Source organism: Salmo trutta, unplaced genomic scaffold, assembly GCF_901001165.1.
Source record: "Salmo trutta unplaced genomic scaffold, fSalTru1.1, whole genome shotgun sequence".
NCBI classification, from domain to species: Eukaryota; Metazoa; Chordata; class Actinopteri; order Salmoniformes; family Salmonidae; genus Salmo; species Salmo trutta.
The window spans coordinates 4,142,553-4,164,536 of NW_021822962.1; the positions used below are offsets into that span (position 1 = coordinate 4,142,553).

Here is a 21,984-nt window from a genome sequence, read left to right on the forward strand (position 1 = left end):
AGAAATAAACATTGAATTCTCTGGCGAAAGCTCTGGTGGACTTTCCTGCAGTCAGCATGCCAATTGCACTCTCCCTCATAACTTGAACACAAGGTGCACCTGTGTAATGATCATGCTGTTTAATGAGCTTCTTGATATGCCACTCCTGTCAGATGGATGGATTAAATTGGCAAAAGGAGAAATGCTCACTAACAAGGATGTTAACAATTGTGAGCACATAATTTGAGAAACTTTTTGTGCGTATGGAACATTTCTGGGATCTTTTATTTCAGCTCATGAAACATGGGACCAAAACGTTACATGTTTTGTTCAGTACAGAGATTGTCTTCAGTAAGTTTTTATACCCATTGACTTATTCCATATTTTTTGTTATAGCCTGAATCTCCTCACCCATCTAGACACAAATACCCCATAATAAAAGTGAAAACATGCATGTTAAAAAATGTTTTCAAATTTACTGAAAATGAAATACAAAAATATAATTTACATGAGTTTTCACACCCGAGTCACTATTTTGTAGAAGCACCTTTGACAGTGATTACAGGTGTGAGTCTTTCTGGGTAAGTCTAAGCACTTTCCACACCTGGATAATGCAACATCTGCACATTCCTTTCTAAATTCTTCAAGCTCTGTCAAATTGGCTGTTAATCATCAGACCACCATTTTCAGGTATTGCCACAGATTTAAGTTAAAGGCTTGCCATAAAGTGGGTTTAATTCTTATTGACTCAAGACATTTCAGCTTTTCATTTATAGTTAATTTGTAAAAATAAAGAATTCCACTTTGACATTATGGGGTGTCATGTGCAGGCCAGTGATAAAAAATGTACATGTAAATCAATAAAAACAATTCAGGCTGTAACAACAAAATGTGTGAAAAGTTGAGGGTTGTGAATCTTCCTGAAGGCACTAACTACTGCCATTTAGTGAACTAAGCCAAATGGTTGTTTCTATTGACTAACAGAGACATTTTGAAATATTATTTGTTCTTTTTTTAATAAACAAATTTACCCTTCTGTGAAACTAATTAAGTCACATTTTTTACACACTCCGGATATGATGAAGATATTACCTGAGATAAGTGCAAGTTGTAAAATAAAAATTTAAAAAAAGTTAATTTATTTGACACATTTGAAAATACAATGTTTTGCTCTGTTGAAATTGTAAAATATATAACTTTTAAGTAGATATGGCAATTGGTTAAGAAAACGGTTAAGTTTCAGTAATATCACATGAAAAAGGGATGGTTCTCTGAGATGCAGTACACTGTCAAGGTCCAGACGAGTATCCTGGAAATATTATTCCAACATAAAACACAGCACCGTACAGACCGGGCTAACAGGCAGACATTTACTGACAGAGTACTGGTAGACCGTCCGCTGACAATACAATGGAATTAAAAGTAGACTCCTCGAGATGGCGTTGCAACGAAGATGTAGAGATGAGCAAGATGCAAGACTATGCTCTCATACAGTCACACAAAGTATCTGCGCATGTGCACTTCACACTGCTACAACGTGGTAGCTACGGGACCAAAACAGCGGAGTAGTTTAACCTCGCGCTTCAACGCTCCCTAGTTGTCGAGGAAATGGATCCACTACGTGTTAACTGTGTGCACACAACGTCATCTGGCTGAGTCAACCTTTAATGAAACCATTCTCCATCTCCTAACACAGAAAGCGATGTAACAAGGGGGGAAATAGTATTAGAAACAGCAACAAAGACCTTTATCTCACAGATGTGGTGTGATATTACCATCTCTCTCTCTCAGCCCTTAGTCTGCCTTAAAGAGAGAACATGGCTGTTATTCTACATGGAGGGTTCAGAGATGACGTGAGACCAGGTGTGAGTCCCAAATGGCACCCTATTCCCTACGTAGTGTAGCGTCCCAAATGGCAGCCTATTCCCTATGTAGTGCACTACTTTTGACCAGGGCTGATAGGGCTCCGGTGAAAGTAGTGCACTATATAAGGAACAGGAGATGAAGTACTGTATGCGATGTAAACTGAGAAGAGGTTTAACACACTGAGGTATCGTCACAAAGCAAGCCCTCCTCACATCTTCTTTCAGAATAAATACTCGTATTATTGTTCTTAACCTTATGATAAATATTGTAGTAGTTGTGAGCAACCAACAGTGATAAAATAAAACATTAAATATTTTTAAAATATCCTCAACTCCATGATTTTGTTTCTCGTTCCATATGGACAGAAAGGTAGTTAAGTTAAAGTTAGAAAACTATGTTCAATAAATAAAGTACTTCTTGTATATTGTGAACATTGGTTCTATTCCGAATAGCTCCCTACTCCCCATGTAGTGCTGGTCAGAAGTAGTGCACTACATAGGGAATAGGGTGCTATTTGGGACATATCCAGGGTGTTGCATAGTGTACAGATGGGGCCTGTGGTGCAGAGCAGACAGCCTGGTGGGGTGGGGTGGGGCTGCATGGTAAAGTCCCATACATACATAAGTCTCAATGGGTCCTCAGCCCTCACATCCCTGTAGGGGTCAATTCCATTTAAATTCTGTCAATTTAGGAAGTTCACTGATATTCCACTTTTCCTCAACGGGAAAAATGTGGAATTGTAGTTTCAGTCTACTTCCTGAATGAACTGAATTGAAATGGAATTGACCCCAACCGTGGTGGTTAGGGACAACCTGGGCCCAGCAGCAGGCGGCGTGTCCTCCAGCCCAGTAGGGAGCAGCCTAACCAGGCAGGGCAGCAGGAGAGGACCGGTGTCTCTCAGTACACCCAGCTGACGGGGACCCACTGGGGCTCAGAACACAGCTGCTCCACGGCCGCCTGCAGCTGCTCAAAGGCCTTGTCCAGGTTGTCGTTAACGATGGTCAGGTCAAAGTAGTGGCTGTAGGCCCGGCGAATCCTGGCGCTCTCATCCACAGTCTTCTTCAGATCTGTCTCCTGGGGGGGGGGGGAGAGAGAGAGAGAGAGAGAGAGAGAGAGAGCAGAAGAGAAGGGGGGAGAAAGAGGGAGCAGGGGAGAGAGAGGGAGCAGGGGAGAAGGGGGGAGAGAGAGGGAGCAGAGAAGGGGGGAGAGAGAGGGAGCAGAAGAGAAGGGGGGAGAGAGAGGGAGCAGAAGAGAAGGGGGGAGAGAGAGAGGGAGCAGAAGAGAAGGGGGGAGAGAGAGGGGGGGAGAGAGAGGGAGCAGGGGAGAGAGAGGGAGCAGGGGAGAGAGAGGTTTCCATCAGTGATTATCTTCTGAATAAGTACAACACTCAGAATTGTGCACAGATCCACCAACATCCAGAGACTGACCGTGAGCAGTTTGGTGGTGAGTCCAGCGTCCACCACGGCTTTGTGCATAGCTCTTAGTGTGTCCAGTTCTGGAGCAGCAACAAACACTACAAACGGCATGAACTCTGCCGTCTTCAGCTGCTTCAGCGCCTGACGACACACACACACACACACACACACACACACACACAACCCATCAACACACACGACTCATCACGTAATTATGCTTATTCAGGTTTTGCTTAAGACCCATGCATCTGTATTTATCTCAATATCAAATCATTTCTGGGTAACAAATTAGGTCCCTTACTGTCATTATTTTCAATCAAAATAGTCAAAAAGAAACAAAAATTGCTTCTTAGCAAAAGCAATTTCTCAAGAAAGAATTTAGCCAAGACTGTCTGGGAGTGGTCTGAATGGGGAGGGGAAAACTAAAAACTAGCTGTTATTGGTAGAGAGGTTTGGAACTCTGTTTCTTATTGGTCTATTAACTCATTTTCCACATGGTGATGTCACCAGGCAGACCAAAACTCCATCCCACAAAAACAGTCTGAAATTTCAGGCGGTCTTTTCAATCAGCTCTTACACTGAAAGGCATGATCATAATGTTCACATTACAGTATTATTCCAACCTAAGTACGGAAATATATATAAAGACCCAGGAGAATCCCATTTTTGACAGCACTGGGCCTTGTGAAATGTGTGTCAGCCCTACCTGTGGGTTAACATCCAGGATGCAGGTACGTCCTGCAGCCACCACCTCGTGGATGGAGTTCATCTTGGTTCCGTAGAGGTTTCCATCGTACTCTCCATGCTCCAGGTAGCGACTGGCCTTGATGTCTGCCTCCATCTGGGACCGAGACACAAAGCAGTATGACTGGCCGTCTCTCTCCTCCTCCCGAGCAGGCCGAGACGTGACTGGAGGGAGGGAGGTGAGGAAATGGTGGGAGGTAAGGAGGGGTGAGGAGAGAAAGAGGGGGGGTGAGGAGAGAAAGAGGGGGGGTGAGGAGAGAAAGAGGGGGGGTGAGGAGAGAAAGAGGGGGGGTGAGGAAAAATCTAATTAATCCATAGGAGACTGAAGTTTGTCTTCTGCTGTACCCCTGACACACACACACACACACACACACAACGGTGGTTCCATAGAGCAGGGGGTTGATATACACACACACGGGGGGGAGGACTGAGACTCACAGGGGACGGTGGTTCCATAGAGCAGGGGGTTGATATACACACACACACGGGGGGGGGGTGGACTGGGACTCACAGGGGACGGTGGTTCCATAGAGCAGGGGGTTGATATACACACACACGGGGGGGTGGACTGAGACTCACAAGGGACGGTGGTTCCATAGAGCAGGGGGTTGATATACACACACACGGGGGGGTGGACTGAGACTCACAAGGGACGGTGGTTCCATAGAGCAGGGGGTTGATATACACACACACGGGGGGGAGGACTGGGACTCACAGGGGACGGTGGTTCCATAGAGCAGGGGGTTGATATACACACACACGGGGGGGGGGGTGGACTGGGACTCACAGGGGACGGTGGTTCCATAGAGCAGGGGGTTGATATACACACACACGGGGGGGTGGACTGGGACTCACAGGGGACGGTGGTTCCATAGAGCAGGGGGTTGATATACACACACACGGGGGGGAGGACTGGGACTCACAGGGGACGGTGGCTCCATAGAGCAGGGGGTTGATATACACACACACGGGGGGGAGGACTGGGACTCACAGGGGACGGTGGCTCCATAGAGCAGGGGGTTGATATACACACACACGGGGGGGAGGACTGGGACTCACAGGGGACGGTGGTTCCATAGAGCAGGGGGTTGATATACACACACACGGGGGGAGGACTGGGACTCACAGGGGACGGTGGTTCCATAGAGCAGGGGGTTGATATACACACACACGGGGGGGGAGGACTGGGACTCACAGGGGACGGTGGTTCCATAGAGCAGGGGGTTGATATACACACACACACGGGGGGAGGACTGGGACTCACAGGGGACGGTGGTTCCATAGAGCAGGGGGTTGATATACACACACACGGGGGGGGTGGACTGGGACTCACAGGGGACGGTGGTTCCATAGAGCAGGGGGTTGATATACACACACACGGGGGGAGGACTGGGACTCACAGGGGACGGTGGTTCCATAGAGCAGGGGGTTGATATAAACACACACGGGGGGAGGACTGGGACTCACAGGGGACGGTGGTTCCATAGAGCAGGGGGTTGATATACACACACACGGGGGGGAGGACTGGGACTCACAGGGGACGGTGGTTCCATAGAGCAGGGGGTTGATATACACACACACGGGGGGTGGACTGGGACTCACAGGGGACGGTGGTTCCATAGAGCAGGGGGTTGATGATGATCAGTCTGTTCTTCAGGCTGCGCCGGCCCACTCCCTGAGCACCAATCAGAACCAGGGTCTTCCTCTGGAACGGAGGCATCTTGGCCACCTCTTCGTAGATCTGCAGCTCGTGGCGGTCAAATTCTGGTCGTCACGACAACAGACACACTACCACCATCAGCTTAGTTTGCTCAGTAACAATACTAACACATAACTACTGAACAAAAATATAAAAACACAACATACAACAATTAACGATTTTACTGAGTTAGTTAACAAAAGAAAATATGTCAATTGAAATAAATTCATTAGACCCTAATTTATGGATTTCACATGACTGTGCAGGGGCATAGCCATGGTTCGGCATAGGTCCACCCACTGGGAGCCAGGCCCAGCCAATCAGAGTTTTTCCCCACAAAAAGGGCTTTATTACTGACATAAATAATCCTCAGTTTCATCAGCTGTCCTGGTAGCTGGTCTCAGACGATCCTGCAGGTCAAGAAGCCGGATGTGGAGGTCTTAGGATGGCGTGGTGTCACGTGGTCCGCGTTTGTTAGGCCAGTTCAACGTACTGACAAATTCTCTAAAACGACATTGAAGGCGGCGTATGGTAGAAAAATGTACATTCAATTCTCTGGTGGACAGTCCTGCAGTCAGCATACCAAATGCACACTCCCTCAAAACTGGAGACATCTGTGGCATTGTGTTGTGTGACAAAACTGCATATTTTAGAGTGGTCTTTTGTCCCCAGCACAAGGTGCACCTGTGTAATGATCATGCTGTTTAATCAGCTTCTTGATATGCCACAACTGTCAGGTGGATGGATTATCTTGGCAAGGGAGGTATGCTCACTAACAGGGATGTAAACTAATTTCTGCATAACATTTGAGAGAAATAAGCTTTTTGTGCGTATGGAACATTTGAGATATTTTCTTTCAGCTCATGAAACCAACACTTTACATGTTGCGTTTATATTTTTGTTCAGTATAATATAGTCATTTATACTAGATATATACACTGGGTGTACAAAACATTAAGAACACCTTCCTTCCTACTATTGAGTTGCTTCCCCTTCATCTATACTGATTAAAATGGATTTAACAAGTGACACCTGGTCAGTCTGTCATGGAAAGAGCAGGTGTTCCTAATGTTTTGTACACTCAGTGTAGAGCCCACAATAGATGGAAAATGAACCTACTCCACACATACGTATTAGTTAGGCTATACTGTAGTACACTTTTATATCACTGAAATATTAAATGAATGGCTGCCAATAACGAGAGATAGAGGTATAATCCAGCTGTTTTTTGCTTTGATATGCATTAGGAGATGGCTCTGGCCAACAACATGTTACTGATAACAACACCCACATGGTGAACTGAAGCCCTTTAGAGCAGGATCAGAGAGGTCTAACGGCTGGAGCTACTGTTATCAGTATAACAACACCCACATGGTGAACTGAAGCCCTTTAGAGCAGGATCAGAGAGGTCTAACGGCTGGAGCTACTGTTATCAGTATAACAACACCCACATGGTGAACTGAAGCCCTTTAGAGCAGGATCAGAGAGGTCTAACGGCTGGAGCTACTGTTATCAGTATAACAACACCCACATGGTGAACTGAAGCCCTTTAGAGCAGGATCAGAGAGGTCTAACGGCTGGAGCTACTGTTATCAGTATAACAACACCCACATGGTGAACTGAAGCCCTTTAGAGCAGGATCAGAGAGGTCTAACGGCTGAAGCTACTGTTATCAGTATAACAACACCCACATGGTGAACTGAAGCCCTTTAGAGCAGGATCAGAGAGGTCTAACGGCTGGAGCTACTGTTATCAGTATAACACCCACATGGTGAACTGAAGCCCTTTAGAGCAGGATCAGAGAGGTCTAACGGTGCTGAACTCACCTGCATTCTTGGACATCAGGTACATCATCTTCTTCTTCTTCTTCTTTCCTGTTAGTGTTCCACAGAGAACACCTAGGAGGAACAAAACACATTAAAAGTTCACTGAACCACAAGAGGGCACCAGAGTAAACATATTTCCTAAGTACGTCTGAGTTGTGGACACAAGTAGAGGGGAAGTAGAGGGGGGGTTATTCATTAGAGTGTGGATTCAGCCTATACTTTCATGGCAGTTTGCTGCCAAATGTGATCATTTGAGAAATAAACTGTCATGTATAGAGGCTGTGTGTATATAGTACACTACTTTCACTATATAGGGTAAAGGGATCCATTTGGGACACAACCGAGGACACAAACAGGTGGGAAGAAGATACGACTTTGGGGTAGATGTCAGTACTTTGTTGAGTATAGAGATGTGTGTTACAATTCCATTTCACCTTAGAATACTGCCTGGTTCAACTGAGTTATATAGGCGGGTGTAAAAAAGTCTAACTACCTAATAATAATGACATTTTAAGCACTTTTCAAACACCCAAAGTCACTTTACATAGTCAGAAATGTACCTGATCCATTCCATTCTCTCCTCACAAAGGCCTTCCTCTTTTCCTCTAAGAACTGACTGGGGATCAGTCCTGTGGCTCCTCCCACAATGTTGACTGCCTGAGGGACAGGATGTGAGGTCAGAGACGTGCTACTTCCTGCTTCTCTTGCTCTACTCTTAAGGATCAGTTCATTTTTTGTAAATTAAAAGTCACAAATGGAATACTAGTCCCTATCCCATTAGGGGCGCTCAGGGCCGGGTAGGACAGTTGGAAGCAATACGATTAAAAGTAGTGACGCACCGATATTACATTTTTGGCCGATACCGATATCTTCCTTGCCAAAAAAAAAATACCGATATCCCCCCAGAAAAAAAAAATGGGCCTTTTAAGCATTCTAGTACAGTTAAATAGTTAACACACACACATGGACGCAGCGGTCTAAGGTACTGCATCTCAGTGCAAGAGGCGTGAATCCAGGCTGTATCACATTCGGCCATGATTGGGAGTCCCATAGGGCGGCGCACAATTGTCCCAGCGTTGTCCGGGTTTGGCCGGGGTAGGCCGTCATTGTAAATAACAATTTGTTCTTAACTGACTTCCCCAGTTAAATAAAGGTTACACACACCAACAAGTTCTTTTGTTGGCATTTACGCATGTCCCCATTACCAGTAAAACATAATCAAAACATATTTATTTCACTTACTTGCTGTGCTGTTTCGTTGTTCATTTGTTCAGTCGTTTCATTCTCAACCAGGATTTCCATGGAACGCCGTTTGGGTCTTTGCGTGTCAAAAAAGTTACACCTCAAATGTGTCAAATAAGCTTGTTGACCAATCAGGATATGACTGCACGTCACATAATAATTTAACAAGTTTTTTTTTACGTAGTTATTACACTAGCACTCGTATTTCATGTCACAACGATTCATCGATACGTATGCTATGATGCTGATAAAGTCGTCTCGTGTACCTATAGTGCTGGTCATAAAAAAAAAGCTAGCTAGCTCATAGATGCAAACAATGTTCTACCCCAAAAACATAGCAAAACGACATCATCTGTTTCAGTAGCTATAGTTACCTGGCTAACTATATAGCTAGGTGTCATCATCTAAAATAACCCTCATTTATAAGACAGTTCTTATTTGATTAATGGTGGTCGGACACATGTGAAGATAGCCACAATAAGGATTAGCCAAAATAGTGGACTTTGCGGTTAGCCTTCAAAATAAAAGGTATGCCATTGACAGTGATGCAAATGAATACAAATAGTATAATTATGGCATAGTTTAATTGATCATGCTAAACGAGGTTGGAATGTTATATAAAATCAACAAAAGACAATTTGTTAATTTGACAAAAGCTTTTGAAAACACACTGGATGTATACTGCTCAAAAAAATAAAGGGAACACTTAAACAACACATCCTAGATCTGAATGAAATAAATAATCTTATTAAATACTTTTTTCTTTACATAGTTGAATGTGCTGACAACAAAATCACACAAAAATAAATCAATGGAAATCCAATTTATCAACCCATGGAGGTCTGGATTTGGAGTCACACTCAAAATTAAAGTGGAAAACCACACTACAGGCTGATCCAACTTTGATGTAATGTCCTTAAAACAAGTCAAAATGAGGCTCAGTAGTGTGTGTGGCCTCCACGTGCCTGTATGACCTCCCTACAACGCCTGGGCATGCTCCTGATGAGGTGGCGGATGGTCTCCTGAGGGATCTCCTCCCAGACCTGGACTAAAGCATCCGCCAACTCCTGGACAGTCTGTGGTGCAACGTGGCGTTGGTGGATGGAGCGAGACATGATGTCCCAGATGTGCTTAATTGGATTCAGGTCTGGGGAACGGGCGGGCCAGTCCATAGCATCAATGCCTTCCTCTTGCAGGAACTGCTGACACACTCCAGCCACATAAGGTCTAGCATTGTCTTGCATTAGGAGGAACCCAGGGCCAACCGCACCAGCATATGGTCTCACAAGGGGTCTGAGGATCTCATCTCGGTACCTAATGGCAGTCAGGCTACCTCTGGCGAGCACATGGAGGGCTGTGCGGCCCCCCAAAGAAATGCCACCCCACACCATGACTGACCCACCGCCAAACCGGTCATGCTGGAGGATGTTGCAGGCAGAACGTTCTCCACGGCGTCTCCAGACTCTGTCACGTCTGTCACCTGCTTTCATCTGTGAAGAGCACAGGGCGCCAGTGGCGAATTTGCCAATCTTGGTGTTCTCTGGCAAATGCCAAACGTCCTGCACGGTGTTGGGCTGTAAGCACAACCCCCACCTGTGGACGTCGGGCCCTCATACCACCCTCATGGAGTCTGTTTCTGACCGTTTGAGCAGACACATGCACATTTGTGGCCTGCTGGAGGTCATTTTGCAGGGCTCTGGCAGTGCTTCTCCTGCTCTTCCTTGCACAAAAGCGGAGGTAGCGGTCCTGCTGCTGGGTTGTTGCCCTCCTACGGCCTCCTCCACGTCCCCTGATGTACTGGCCTGTCTCCTGGTAGCGCCTCCATGCTCTGGACACTACGCTGACAGACACAGCAAACCTTCTTGCCACAGCTCGCATTGATGTGCCATCCTGGATGAGCTGCACTACCTGAGCCACTTGTGTGGGTTGTAGACTCCGTCTCATGCTACCACTAGAGTGAAAGCACCGCCAGCATTCAAACGTGACCAAAACATCAGCCAGGAAGCATAGGAACTGAGAAGTGGTCTGGTCCCCACCTGCAGAACCACTCCTTTATTGGGGGTGTCTTGCTAATTGCCTATAATTTCCACCTGTTGTCTATTCCATTTGCACAACAGCATGTGAAATTTATTGTCAATCAGTGTTGCTTCCTAAGTGGACAGTTTGATTTCACATAAGTGTGATTGAATTGGAGTTACATTGTGTTGTTTAAGTGTTCCCTTTATTTTTTTGAGCAGTGTATTATACTTTAGAATTGCATTGTGGGCATACTTATTTCACTGTACAGCCTTACCTATGGATTGTGGATCAATGACATGGGGTATCAGTCTACTCAGTGACACCCAGAGAACATTAGCATTATAGTTCTTATTGCAGGACTCTGAAACAACTGAATTGAGCCACATTTATTGTCAACCTATACTACGTGGATGTTTTGGAGTCTGATAACTGAGGAGGACGTTGGGAAAAAATATATTGGGTATTGAGTAGACTGATACCCCATTTCATTGATCTCCAATCCTTATGTAAAACTGTACAGTGCAATATGAATGTCAACACGCACAATAGGCTGACTGTGGAGGTGATTTCACACAGTCACAGTCCCGCGATAAGAGCTACAACGCTAATATTTGCGTAAACTCTTCAGTTGTGTTCTGTGGGTGTCACCGAGTAGACTGATACCCCATTTCATTGCTTCACATTCCAACCTTGTTTAACTTTATCTAGTCTAAATATGGCATGATTCCACCAATTGTAACCTTCTGCATCACTTTCAAACGGGTACTTTTATTTTGAAGGCAAACCGCAAATTCCTCTATTGTGCTTAATCCTTTTTGCGGCTAGCTTCACAACACATAACCCAGTCCCATTGAGACTCACTAGCCAGATGAAGCTAGCTGGCTGCTTATAACATTAGCTTTGGGCAACAAGGTTAATTAGCTGGCTAGCTATTTATCTTCATGAACTGAAGTTCAATTTCAATAGGCGAACAACAAGTGGCTACCTAGCTAATACTTACTCACTCACAAGGATTCCTAAATCATTGCTAAGAATAGTGAAAATGACTGCAGTTTCTACTGGTCATTATTTTCAGGCTGGTTGTATTGGTGCTAGCTAGGTACCAAGCTAAAGCTAGCTAGCTACCCCAGAAGTTGCAGTTGAACAAATAATGCTTTATTACCAACGCGGTATTGTAAACACATCGTTCGTGGCCGGTGTTTGCAGACTTTTTTGTACAATTTTGACAGTGCTACTGATAGTAGAGGTGGTGCTTGGCTTGCACGTGCAAATTCACAACACACAACTTTCTACAACAGAACTGTGTTATTTTACGTGTCAAATTAAAAGCTTATTTAACGCATCAAATAGTGTTATTGTGAAATAGTGTTATTTGACGTGTATCTTTTTTGACACGCAAAGACCCAAACGGCGTTCCATAGTATGTCGTGAAGCTAATACTGTGTAACTCCGGTAGGGCAACATCTGAACAATAGCGCACTTGGTGGCGTTAGTGTGCCGGTGCTCGACCAGTTGCGAAAGCCAACATCACCCACGACAGAGAACGGTTGATTGTCAAGAGCAATGAATTCCATTATCTTGGCGTTAATGGATTTCGCCTTTGAGTTGTCTCGCTGAAATGTTCTTACTCTTTCAAATGACTGCTCGATCCACACAGCAGACATTGTGGGCTAGGTTAGGAATGCACGTGTAGCACCACATTTTACGTGGCGTCATTACGTCATATAGGTATGCACGTCAGCTTTGACATCTGTTTTTAACATCGGCGTTAAACTAGACATTGGGCCGATGTTCAACATTTTTAGCTAATATCGTTCGATTCCGATATATCGTGCATCCCTAATTAAAAGTTCCACCTAGCCAATCAGAAGACAAGATGGAGCATGGAGCTATTACCATATTGCTTACACTGCATCTATCCATCCAGTTGTTGTCCATCCTAAGGGTGGATGTGGGAAAGTCATTCAACCCTGAGTCTAAGAGAACGTTCCTCTGAAAGTAGTAGCAGAGCCATATATTTGATCAATAAGGCATGAGGACCTGTGGATTACAGATGAATAACACACAGCTAAGGGCTGTTCTGGGGTCAGCAGTACCTACCTGCCACCAGTTAGGGTCCTCTCTGTTGACAATGTGCAATACATCTCCTTTAGAGAAGGCCAGGCCAGCCTCCTTACAGGGGATCAAGTTGTCTGTGGCTGGGCTGTAATTAAAGTGGGTTTTCAGATGCACCTGGAAAACAAGGTCTGTGTTACCATAGATACGGCTTCAGGTAGAAAAAGGAAATAGGAGGGGTGTTTAACAACAATGACATCCTCTTCAGATTGTAAATCACCAACAGCCCAATGCTCTACAGTCTGTACTGTGAGAATCTACAGAGAGAAACAATCTACAGGACTGTATCTCTCCAGGAACAGGGTTAGAGAGCCCTGTCCTACAGGACTGTATCTCTCCAGGAACAGGGTTAGAGAGCCCTGTCCTACAGGACTGTATCTCTCCAGGAACAGGGTTGGAGAGCCCTGTCCTACAGGACTGTATCTCTCCAGGAACAGGGTTGGAGAGCCCTGTCCTACAGGACTGTATCTCTCCAGGAACAGGGTTGGAGAGCCCTGTCCTACAGGACTGTATCTCTCCAGGAACAGGGTTGGAGAGCCCTGTCCTACAGGACTGTATCTCTCCAGGAACAGGGTTGGAGAGCCCTGTCCTACAGGACTGTATCTCTCCAGGAACAGGGTTAGAGAGCCCTGCCCTACATAAGGCCTCACAGCAGAATGTGCTCTGGTTGGTGTGTATATGTATACAGTTCCCTACTCCTCCCCATGCCCCAGATCAGCTGTCCTTTCCTTTACTCCTCCCCATGCCCCAGATCAGCTGTCCTTTCCTTTACTCCTCCCCATGCCCCAGATCAGCTGTCCTTTCCTTTCCTCCTCCCCATGCCCCAGATCAGCTGTCCTTTCCTTTACTCCTCCCCATGCCCCAGATCAGCTGTCCTTTCCTTTACTCCTCCCCATGCCCCAGATCAGCTGTCCTTTCCTTTCCTCCTCCCCATGCCCCAGATCAGCTGTCCTTTCCTTTACTCCTCTCCATGCCCCAGATCAGCTGTCCTTTCCTTTACTCCTCTCCATGCCCCAGATCAGCTGTCCTTTCCTTTACTCCTCTCCATGCCCCAGATCAGCTGTCCTTTCCTTTCCTTTCCTCCTCCCCATGCCCCAGATAGGCTTTCCTTCTCTTTCATACACTCTCTCCCTCCTCCTCGATCTTCAGCCCTCCCTCCCCTCCCTCTCTCCTTCCTCTTCCCTCCCTCCTTCCTTCCTTCCTTTCTCCCTCCCTCCCTCCTTCCTCTTCCCTCCCTCCTTCCTCTTCCCTCCCTCCTTCCTTCCTCTTCCCTCCCTCCTTCCTTCCTCTTCCCTCCCTCCTTCCTTCCTCTTCCCCTCCCTCCCTCCCTCCCTCCTTCCTCTTCCCTCCCTCCTTCCTTCCTCTTCCCTCCCTCCTTCCTTCCTCTTCCCTCCCTCCTTCCTTCCTCTTCCCTCCCTCCTTCCTTCCTCTTCCCTCCTCCTTAGTGCCCCAGTTATCCCATGAAGTGTATTAATAGGACCAGTGTGTCCCAGGCAGGGTAACAGTTCCAGCCCCATGCCCTGTCATTCTGGGTTAGGACCAGGTCAACTGTCTCCGCCTCAACCACCCTGACAGGTACAAAAACAGAGGGATGTTAAAAGGCAAAGATTACTTGAGTCATTTTCTATGAAGTTAAAGTCACCCAGTAAAATACTACTTGAGTCAAAGTGTTTGGTTTTAAATATGTATCAAAAGTAAATGTAATTGCTAAAATATACTTAAGTATCAAAAGGTAAAAGTATAAATCATTTCAAATATTTTTTTTACTGTAGAAAACCAGACGGCAACATTTTCTTGTTCCAGCCCTGCTTTAAAACATCTGACTCTACTAATCACCTCAATGAAGTGAATCAGGTGTGTTGGTGTAAAAAGTCTACATTCCCAATGTCACTCCAAGAGGAGGATGGTTATCCACCCGTGTTGGAGTCATTAGGATGTGAATGGAAGCTAACTGAAACTGAGGGACCTACCTGAAATATGGTCAATAACAAACTGTTAATTTTGTTTTCTGTTGCAAAACATTTTGCTACGGTTCGCTAATAAATAGGACCCTGTTCTCACCTGTGGGGGTGCTGGAGTGTCGCGGTAGCTGGGCAGGATCTTGAGGGTGATGCCCCCCTGGCAGTCCCTCAGCAGCTCCAACAGCTCCTTGGGATCGCTGCCCACCTCACGCCCGTTCACCTCCCTGATGACGTCTCCCGCGTGCAGCATGCCCTGCCGGTCAATCATACTGCCGTGCAGGATCCTGGCGATCACCATCTCCCCGCGTGCCACCCTGAACGTCACGCCCTGAGGAAGAGAAGAGAGGAGAGAAAGACAGAGGGGGATTGAGAGAGAGAGAGAAAGAGGGGGTTGAGAAAATGGAGAGAGAGAGAGAGAGAGAGAGAGAGTGAGAGAGACACACAGAGAGAGAGAGAGAGAGAGAGAGAGAGAGAAAGAGGGGGTTGAGAAAATGGAGAGAGAGAGAGAGAGAGAGAGTGGTTAATGCATCAGATAAGGGATCTAAATATTCCATGTAACTAACCTGCTAACTACAAACTATGAACAGTCATCCAGATCTTGCAGATTGATTGGTAATGTCTGAGACAACGTCCTAAATGGTACCCTGTTCCCTACATAGTGCACCACTATTGACCAGAGCCCGGCTATTGGTCCCTGGTCAGAAGTAGTGCACTATATAAGGAATAGGGTGCCATTTGGGACTCAGTCATTAACTCACCAGTGGTTCGCCAGCCTTCTTCTGAATGCCAATCATCCTGACAGCGTCAGCGGGCACAAGCTGGCCGGTCGCCATGGCATTACTGTTCACCTCCGACGGCAGCATCTCATAACATTTAGCTGCCACCTTGTCATGGGCCTCAATCAGAGACTGGAGAGAGAGAGAGAGAGAGAGAGACAGAAATACAGAGAGAGAGAGAGCGAGAAAGAGAGATCGAGATAGTTAGCTGCCATTTTGTCATGGGCCTCGATCAGAGACGAGACAGAGAGAGAGAGACTGGAGGAGAGGGACAGAGACTGGAGGAGAGAGACAGAGACTGGAGGAGAGAGAGACAGAGAGTGGAGGAGAGAGAGACAGAGAGTGGAGGAGAGAGAGACAGAGACTGGAGGAGAGAGAGACAGAGACTGGAGGAGAGAGAGACAGAGACTGGAGGAGAGAGAGACAGAGAGTGGAGGAGAGAGAGACAGAGAGTGGAGGAGAGAGAGACAGAGAGTGGAGGAGAGAGAGACAGAGAGTGGAGGAGAGAGACAGAGAGTGGAGGAGAGAGACAGAGACTGGAGGAGAGGGACAGAGAGTGGAGGAGAGAGACAGAGACTGAGAGAGACAGAGACTGGAGGAGAGAGACAGAGACTGGAGGAGAGAGACAGAGACTGGAGGAGAGAGGGACAGAGACTGGAGGAGAGAGGGACAGAGACTGGAGGAGAGAGACAGAGACTGGAGGAGAGAGGGACAGAGACTAGAGGAGAGAGGGACAGAGACTGGAGGAGAGAGAGACAGAGACTGGAGGAGAGAGAGACAGAGAGTGGAGGAGAGAGACAGAGACTGGAGGAGAGAGGGACAGAGACTGGAGGAGAGAGGGACAAAGACTGGAGGAGAGAGACAGAGACTGGAGGAGAGAGACAGAGAGTGGAAGAGAGAGACAGAGAGTGGAGGAGAGAGACAGAGAGTGGAGGAGAGAGAGACAGAGAGTGGAGGAGAGAGAGACAGAGAGTGGAGGAGAGAGAGACAGAGACTGGAGGAGAGAGGGACAGAGACTGGAGGAGAGAGGGACAGAGACTGGAGGAGAGAGGGACAGAGACTGGAGGAGAGAGAGACAGAGACTGGAGGAGAGAGACAGAGACTGGAGGAGAGAGACAGAGACTGGAGGAGAGGGACAGAGACTGGAGGAGAGAGACAGAGACTGGAGGAGAGAGACAGAGACTGGAGGAGAGAGACAGAGACTGGAGGAGAGAGGGACAGAGACTGGAGGAGAGAGGGACAGAGACTGGAGGAGAGAGGGACAGAGACTGGAGGAGAGAGGGACAGAGACTGGAGGAGAGAGGGACAGAGACTGGAGGAGAGAGACAGAGACTGGAGGAGAGAGACAGAGACTGGAGGAGAGAGACAGAGACTGGAGGAGAGAGACAGAGACTGGAGGAGAGGGACAGAGACTGGAGGAGAGGGACAGAGACTGGAGGAGAGGGACAGAGACTGGAGGAGAGAGACAGAGACTGGAGGAGAGAGACAGAGACTGGAGGAGAGAGACAGAGAGTGGAAGAGAGAGACAGAGAGTGGAGGAGAGAGACAGAGAGTGGAGGAGAGAGACAGAGAGTGGAGGAGAGAGAGACAGAGAGTGGAGGAGAGAGAGACAGAGACTGGAGGAGAGAGGGACAGAGACTGGAGGAGAGAGGGACAGAGACTGGAGGAGAGAGGGACAGAGACTGGAGGAGAGAGGGACAGAGACTGGAGGAGAGAGACAGAGACTGGAGGAGAGGGACAGAGACTGGAGGAGAGGGACAGAGACTGGAGGAGAGGGACAGAGACTGGAGGAGAGGGACAGAGACTGGAGGAGAGAGACAGAGACTGGAGGAGAGAGACAGAGACTGGAGGAGAGAGGGACAGAGACTGGAGGAGAGAGGGACAGAGACTGGAGGAGAGAGGGACAGAGACTGGAGGAGAGAGACAGAGACTGGAGGAGAGAGACAGAGACTGGAGGAGAGAGACAGAGACTGGAGGAGAGGGACAGAGACTGGAGGAGAGGGACAGAGACTGGAGGAGAGGGACAGAGACTGGAGGAGAGAGACAGAGACTGGAGGAGAGAGACAGAGACTGGAGGAGAGAGACAGAGACTGGAGGAGAGAGACAGAGACTGGAGGAGAGAGAGAGACTGGAGGAGAGAGACAGAGACTGGAGGAGAGAGACAGAGACTGGAGGAGAGAGACAGAGACTGGAGGAGAGGGACAGAGACTGGAGGAGAGGGACAGAGACTGGAGGAGAGGGACAGAGACTGGAGGAGAGGGACAGAGACTGGAGGAGAGGGACAGAGACTGGAGGAGAGGGACAGAGACTGGAGGAGAGAGAGAGAGACTGGAGGAGAGAGAGAGAGACTGGAGGAGAGAGAGAGAGACTGGAGGAGAGAGAGAGAGACTGGAGGAGAGAGAGAGAGACTGGAGGAGAGAGATAGAGACTGGAGGAGAGAGACAGAGACTGGAGGAGAGAGACAGAGACTGGAGGAGAGAGACAGAGACTGGAGGAGAGAGACAGAGACTGGAGGAGAGAGACAGAGACTGGAGGAGAGAGAGAGAGACTGGAGGAGAGAGAGAGAGACTGGAGGAGAGAGAGAGAGACTGGAGGAGAGAGAGAGAGACTGGAGGAGAGAGAGAGAGACTGGAGGAGAGAGAGAGACTGGAGGAGAGAGACAGAGACTGGAGGAGAGAGACAGAGACTGGAGGAGAGAGACAGAGACTGGAGGAGAGAGACAGAGACTGGAGGAGAGAGACAGAGACTGGAGGAGAGAGACAGAGAAATGATTATTAAAGAGTGACTGTATTATTCCAGTAGAACACTAAGCCAACAGGGGAACTAAAAACATCACCACACAGAAAGGAAACAGAGTAAAGAGTTGGATTCGTAACCTCACTCCTCAGCTGAACATGTCTCCACTCACGCTAGAAAAAAAATTAAAACAATGGCTCACATTTCTATAGAGCAGTTCTGCTAAGACGTTGTCTAGTGTGTAGTCATGTTTGTTTGTGAGGCAGAGGATCCCTGGTTGCAGCCCAGTAAGGGACAAGGAAGGACGTGACACTGTTAATCAAGTACACACCTGTTACAACATCCCAAGACACACCAACATATCACACAGACCTGTATCCACACCCTCCTCCTCAACAACACTATTTATCATGTCATAGTCAAGCAGCACTCACTGATTTACTACCAACTGACAAGAGAAACACACAGCCTACTGGGTAACTGCTCCTCCAGGTATATGAACCAATCACAGCTCTTCTTCACAAATAGACTAGACTTCTTCCAACACAACCAGTGCATGTTTAAGACCAAAAGCAGCATGCAGGAAATACAATCATGAATCAGTCCCAAAGGAAGGAAAGGAGGAACAAGACTGTTAAGTTCTCACCTGCAGAGCAGCCATATCACAGGATGTCTGACTGACTCACACACACAGAGACACAGAGAGAAAAACAGAAAGAGAGAAAGACACAGAGAGAGAGAGACAGAGAGAGACAGAGAGAGAGAGAGAAACACAGAAAGACAATGAGAGAGAGCAGCAACATGCATCAGTACAGATCTGGTTCACACATGATAGAACTCCCTAACCCAGAAATCTGTGTCTACCTCCCCACTAGACCCCTCCACTCCCATTGGACCAGGGACATAGCCCCCCTCAGGCCGCAGTTTCTCATTGGTCCAGACAGAAAAGGCTATTTTTTTTCTCTCTAGGAGGGGCAAGTAGCAGAGGCAGAGAGAGTGAGAGTCAAAGACAGATTATTAATAACCAATTGAGACCAGGGTCTCCTTTACAATGGTGCCCTGAGGACAACAATTTATTATTAATAATAATCATATTATAAATGACAAACTTAACACAACGGCTTCCAACACCACAAAAACAATTATTCAATCCAAACAGTTGCAGTTCTCCTTAAACACATTCAGTATTACAGCTCTGACTGCCGTAGAGGCATCAGAGAGTCAATATGTCTGACGTTCTGCAGGCTTTTACAAAAATGGAGGTCACCTACATCGGTACGTACTAGTGGAACCTGGACAGTTCACCATCCCTGTGAATGGGTTTTAACAGTGAAGTGAGGTAGATCAGAAGCTTGTACAGTAAAGCTTTGTCAACAGAAAGAGAGTAATGAAGTGATGTACAGGACTTTAATGAGGACCAGCCAACCTTTTGATACAGGATGCAGTGATGCGTATTAAAACGGTCACCTGTGATAAAGTGAAGGAAGCTACGGTAGACAGACGGCATCAAAAGGTTTAAGGTTAGTGGCTGCTACACTCCCATGGATGGTGTCACCATAGTCAAGAAGTGGCAGGAGGAGTTGACTGTATAAATCTCCTTCCTGCTGTTTAGGGAGAGGCATCATCTATTTACATAAAAAGAAGCCTACATTCAAATATCCGCTTCTTAAAGGAAAACTCTTTTGGTATTTGTTTCATTAGTCCAGTGTTGACATACAGAATTCATCCCCATATCATGTCAAATGCATCATACAGGGATGGTTTATGTATTTTCAAAGTTACATATCTTGAAAACCTTTTGGGACTATGTCAACAATGGACTAATGAAACAAATACTAAAATATAGTTTTGTGGTGGAATTTTTCCTTTAAACTAGCTCATCTAGGTCAAATTATTGTTCATCCATAAGCCCAGATATTTATAGGCAGGAACCTGCTCGATGAAAGAACCATCCACTGCATAAATGTGTAAGCCATCTGAAGTATTTCTACGAGAATTAGAAAACATCATACATTTAGTTTTTACCGCATGAAGAACCAATTTTAAGTCAGCAAGGACTTTCTGCTAGGTGACAAAATCAGACTGCAGCTCCAACAGCCTGGTCAGCCGTAGGGGCAATAGCGTACATAACAGTGTCATCTGCATACAGATGAAAGTTACAGGTTTTTGCAGATAGACCGTATATAAATAGTAAAGAGGACAGGTCCCCAAAATCGACCACTACAGGCCACCTTTAGTAATATCGAGGTAACTTGACACCATCAGAAAGCACACATTGTGTCCTGTCTGATGGATACTGTACACAAAAGTATGTGGACACCCCTTCAAATTAGTGGATTCGGCTATTTCAGCCACACCCGTTGCTGACAGGTCTATAAAATCGAGCACACAGCCATGCAAACTCCATAGACAAACATTGGCAGTAGAATGGCCTCACTGAAAAGCTCACTGACTTTAAACGTGGCACTGTCATAGGAATTCAGTTCGTCAAATGTCTGCCCTGCTAGACCTGCCCCGGTCAACTTTAAGTGCTGTTATTGTGAAGTGGAAACGTCTAGGAGCAACAACGTCTCAGCCGCGAAGTGGTAGGCCACAAGCTCACAGAACGAGACCGCCGAGTGCTGAAGGCCGTAAAAATCGTCTGTCCTCGGTTAAAACACTCACTACCGAGTTCCAAACTGCCTCTAGAAACAACGTCAGCACAAGAACTGTTCATCGGGAGCTTCAGGAAATGGGTTTCCATGGCCGAGCAGCCGCACACAAGCCTAAGATCACCATGCGCAATGCCAAGCGTCGGCTGGAGTGGTGTAAAGCTCACCGCCATTAGACTCTCTAGCAGTGGAAAATCACTCTTGAAAGATGAATTACACTTCACCATCTAGCAGTCTGACAGACGAATCTGGATTTGGCAGATGCCAGGAGAACACTACATAGTGCCAACTGTAAAGTTTGGTGGAGGAGGAATAATGGTCTGGGGCTGTTTTTCATGGTTCAGGCTCCTGAGTTCCAATGAAGGGAAATCTTAACGCTACAGCATAAAATTACATTCTAGATGATTCTGTGCTTCCAACTTTGTGGCAACAGTTTGGGGAAGGCCCTTTCCTATTTCAGCATGACAATGCCCCAGTGCACAAAGCGAGGTCCATACAGAAATCGTTTGTCAAGATCGGTGTGGAAGAACTTGACTGGCCTGCACAGAGCCCTGACCTCAACCCCATAGAACACCTTTGGGTTGACTGCGAGCCAGGCCTAAACACCCAACATCAGTGCTGACCTCACTAATGGTCTTGTGGCTGAATAGAAGCAAGTCCCTGCAGTAATGTTCCAACATTTAGTGGAAATCCTTCCCAGAACAGTGAAGGCTGATATAGCAGCAAAGAGGGACCAACTCCATATTAATGCCTGTGATTTTGGAATGAGATGTTCGACGAGCAGGTGTCCACATACTTTTGACCATGTAGTGTAGTTCCAACCAGAGAGAAAGAGAGCGAGAGAGAGGCAGAGAGAAAGAGATTATGATTTTTATTTTAATAATGTTCATCTCCAAAGTAAACTTTGGCAACATGTACATTGTTACATCATGCTAATAAAGCAAATTGAAATGAG

General features: G+C 46.8%; 1 protein-coding gene across 4 annotated transcripts in view; it reads right to left on the minus strand.

Annotated features, from left to right (window-relative positions):
- Positions 1-237: 237 nt before the first annotated feature.
- Positions 238-21,984, minus strand: part of LOC115187793 (MAGUK p55 subfamily member 6) — a 38,513-nt gene continuing 16,766 nt past the window's right edge. For 2 of the 4 annotated variants that reach the window (XM_029746833.1, XM_029746832.1), the window contains 9 exons: positions 15,625-15,774; positions 14,967-15,194; positions 12,891-13,022; positions 8,090-8,186; positions 7,530-7,601; positions 5,607-5,768; positions 3,967-4,169; positions 3,273-3,401; positions 238-2,919 (listed from right to left, as the gene is read on the minus strand). In XM_029746833.1, coding sequence (XP_029602693.1) covers positions 2,743-2,919; positions 3,273-3,401; positions 3,967-4,169; positions 5,607-5,768; positions 7,530-7,601; positions 8,090-8,186; positions 12,891-13,022; positions 14,967-15,194; positions 15,625-15,774 — 1,350 coding nt within the window. In that variant the 3' untranslated portion in view covers positions 238-2,742. Of the gene's footprint in view, positions 2,920-3,272; positions 3,402-3,966; positions 4,170-5,606; positions 5,769-7,529; positions 7,602-8,089; positions 8,187-12,890; positions 13,023-14,966; positions 15,195-15,624; positions 15,775-19,024; positions 19,056-21,984 lie in introns of all 4 variants that reach the window. The other 2 variants (XM_029746835.1, XM_029746834.1) reach the window with 2 other exon arrangements.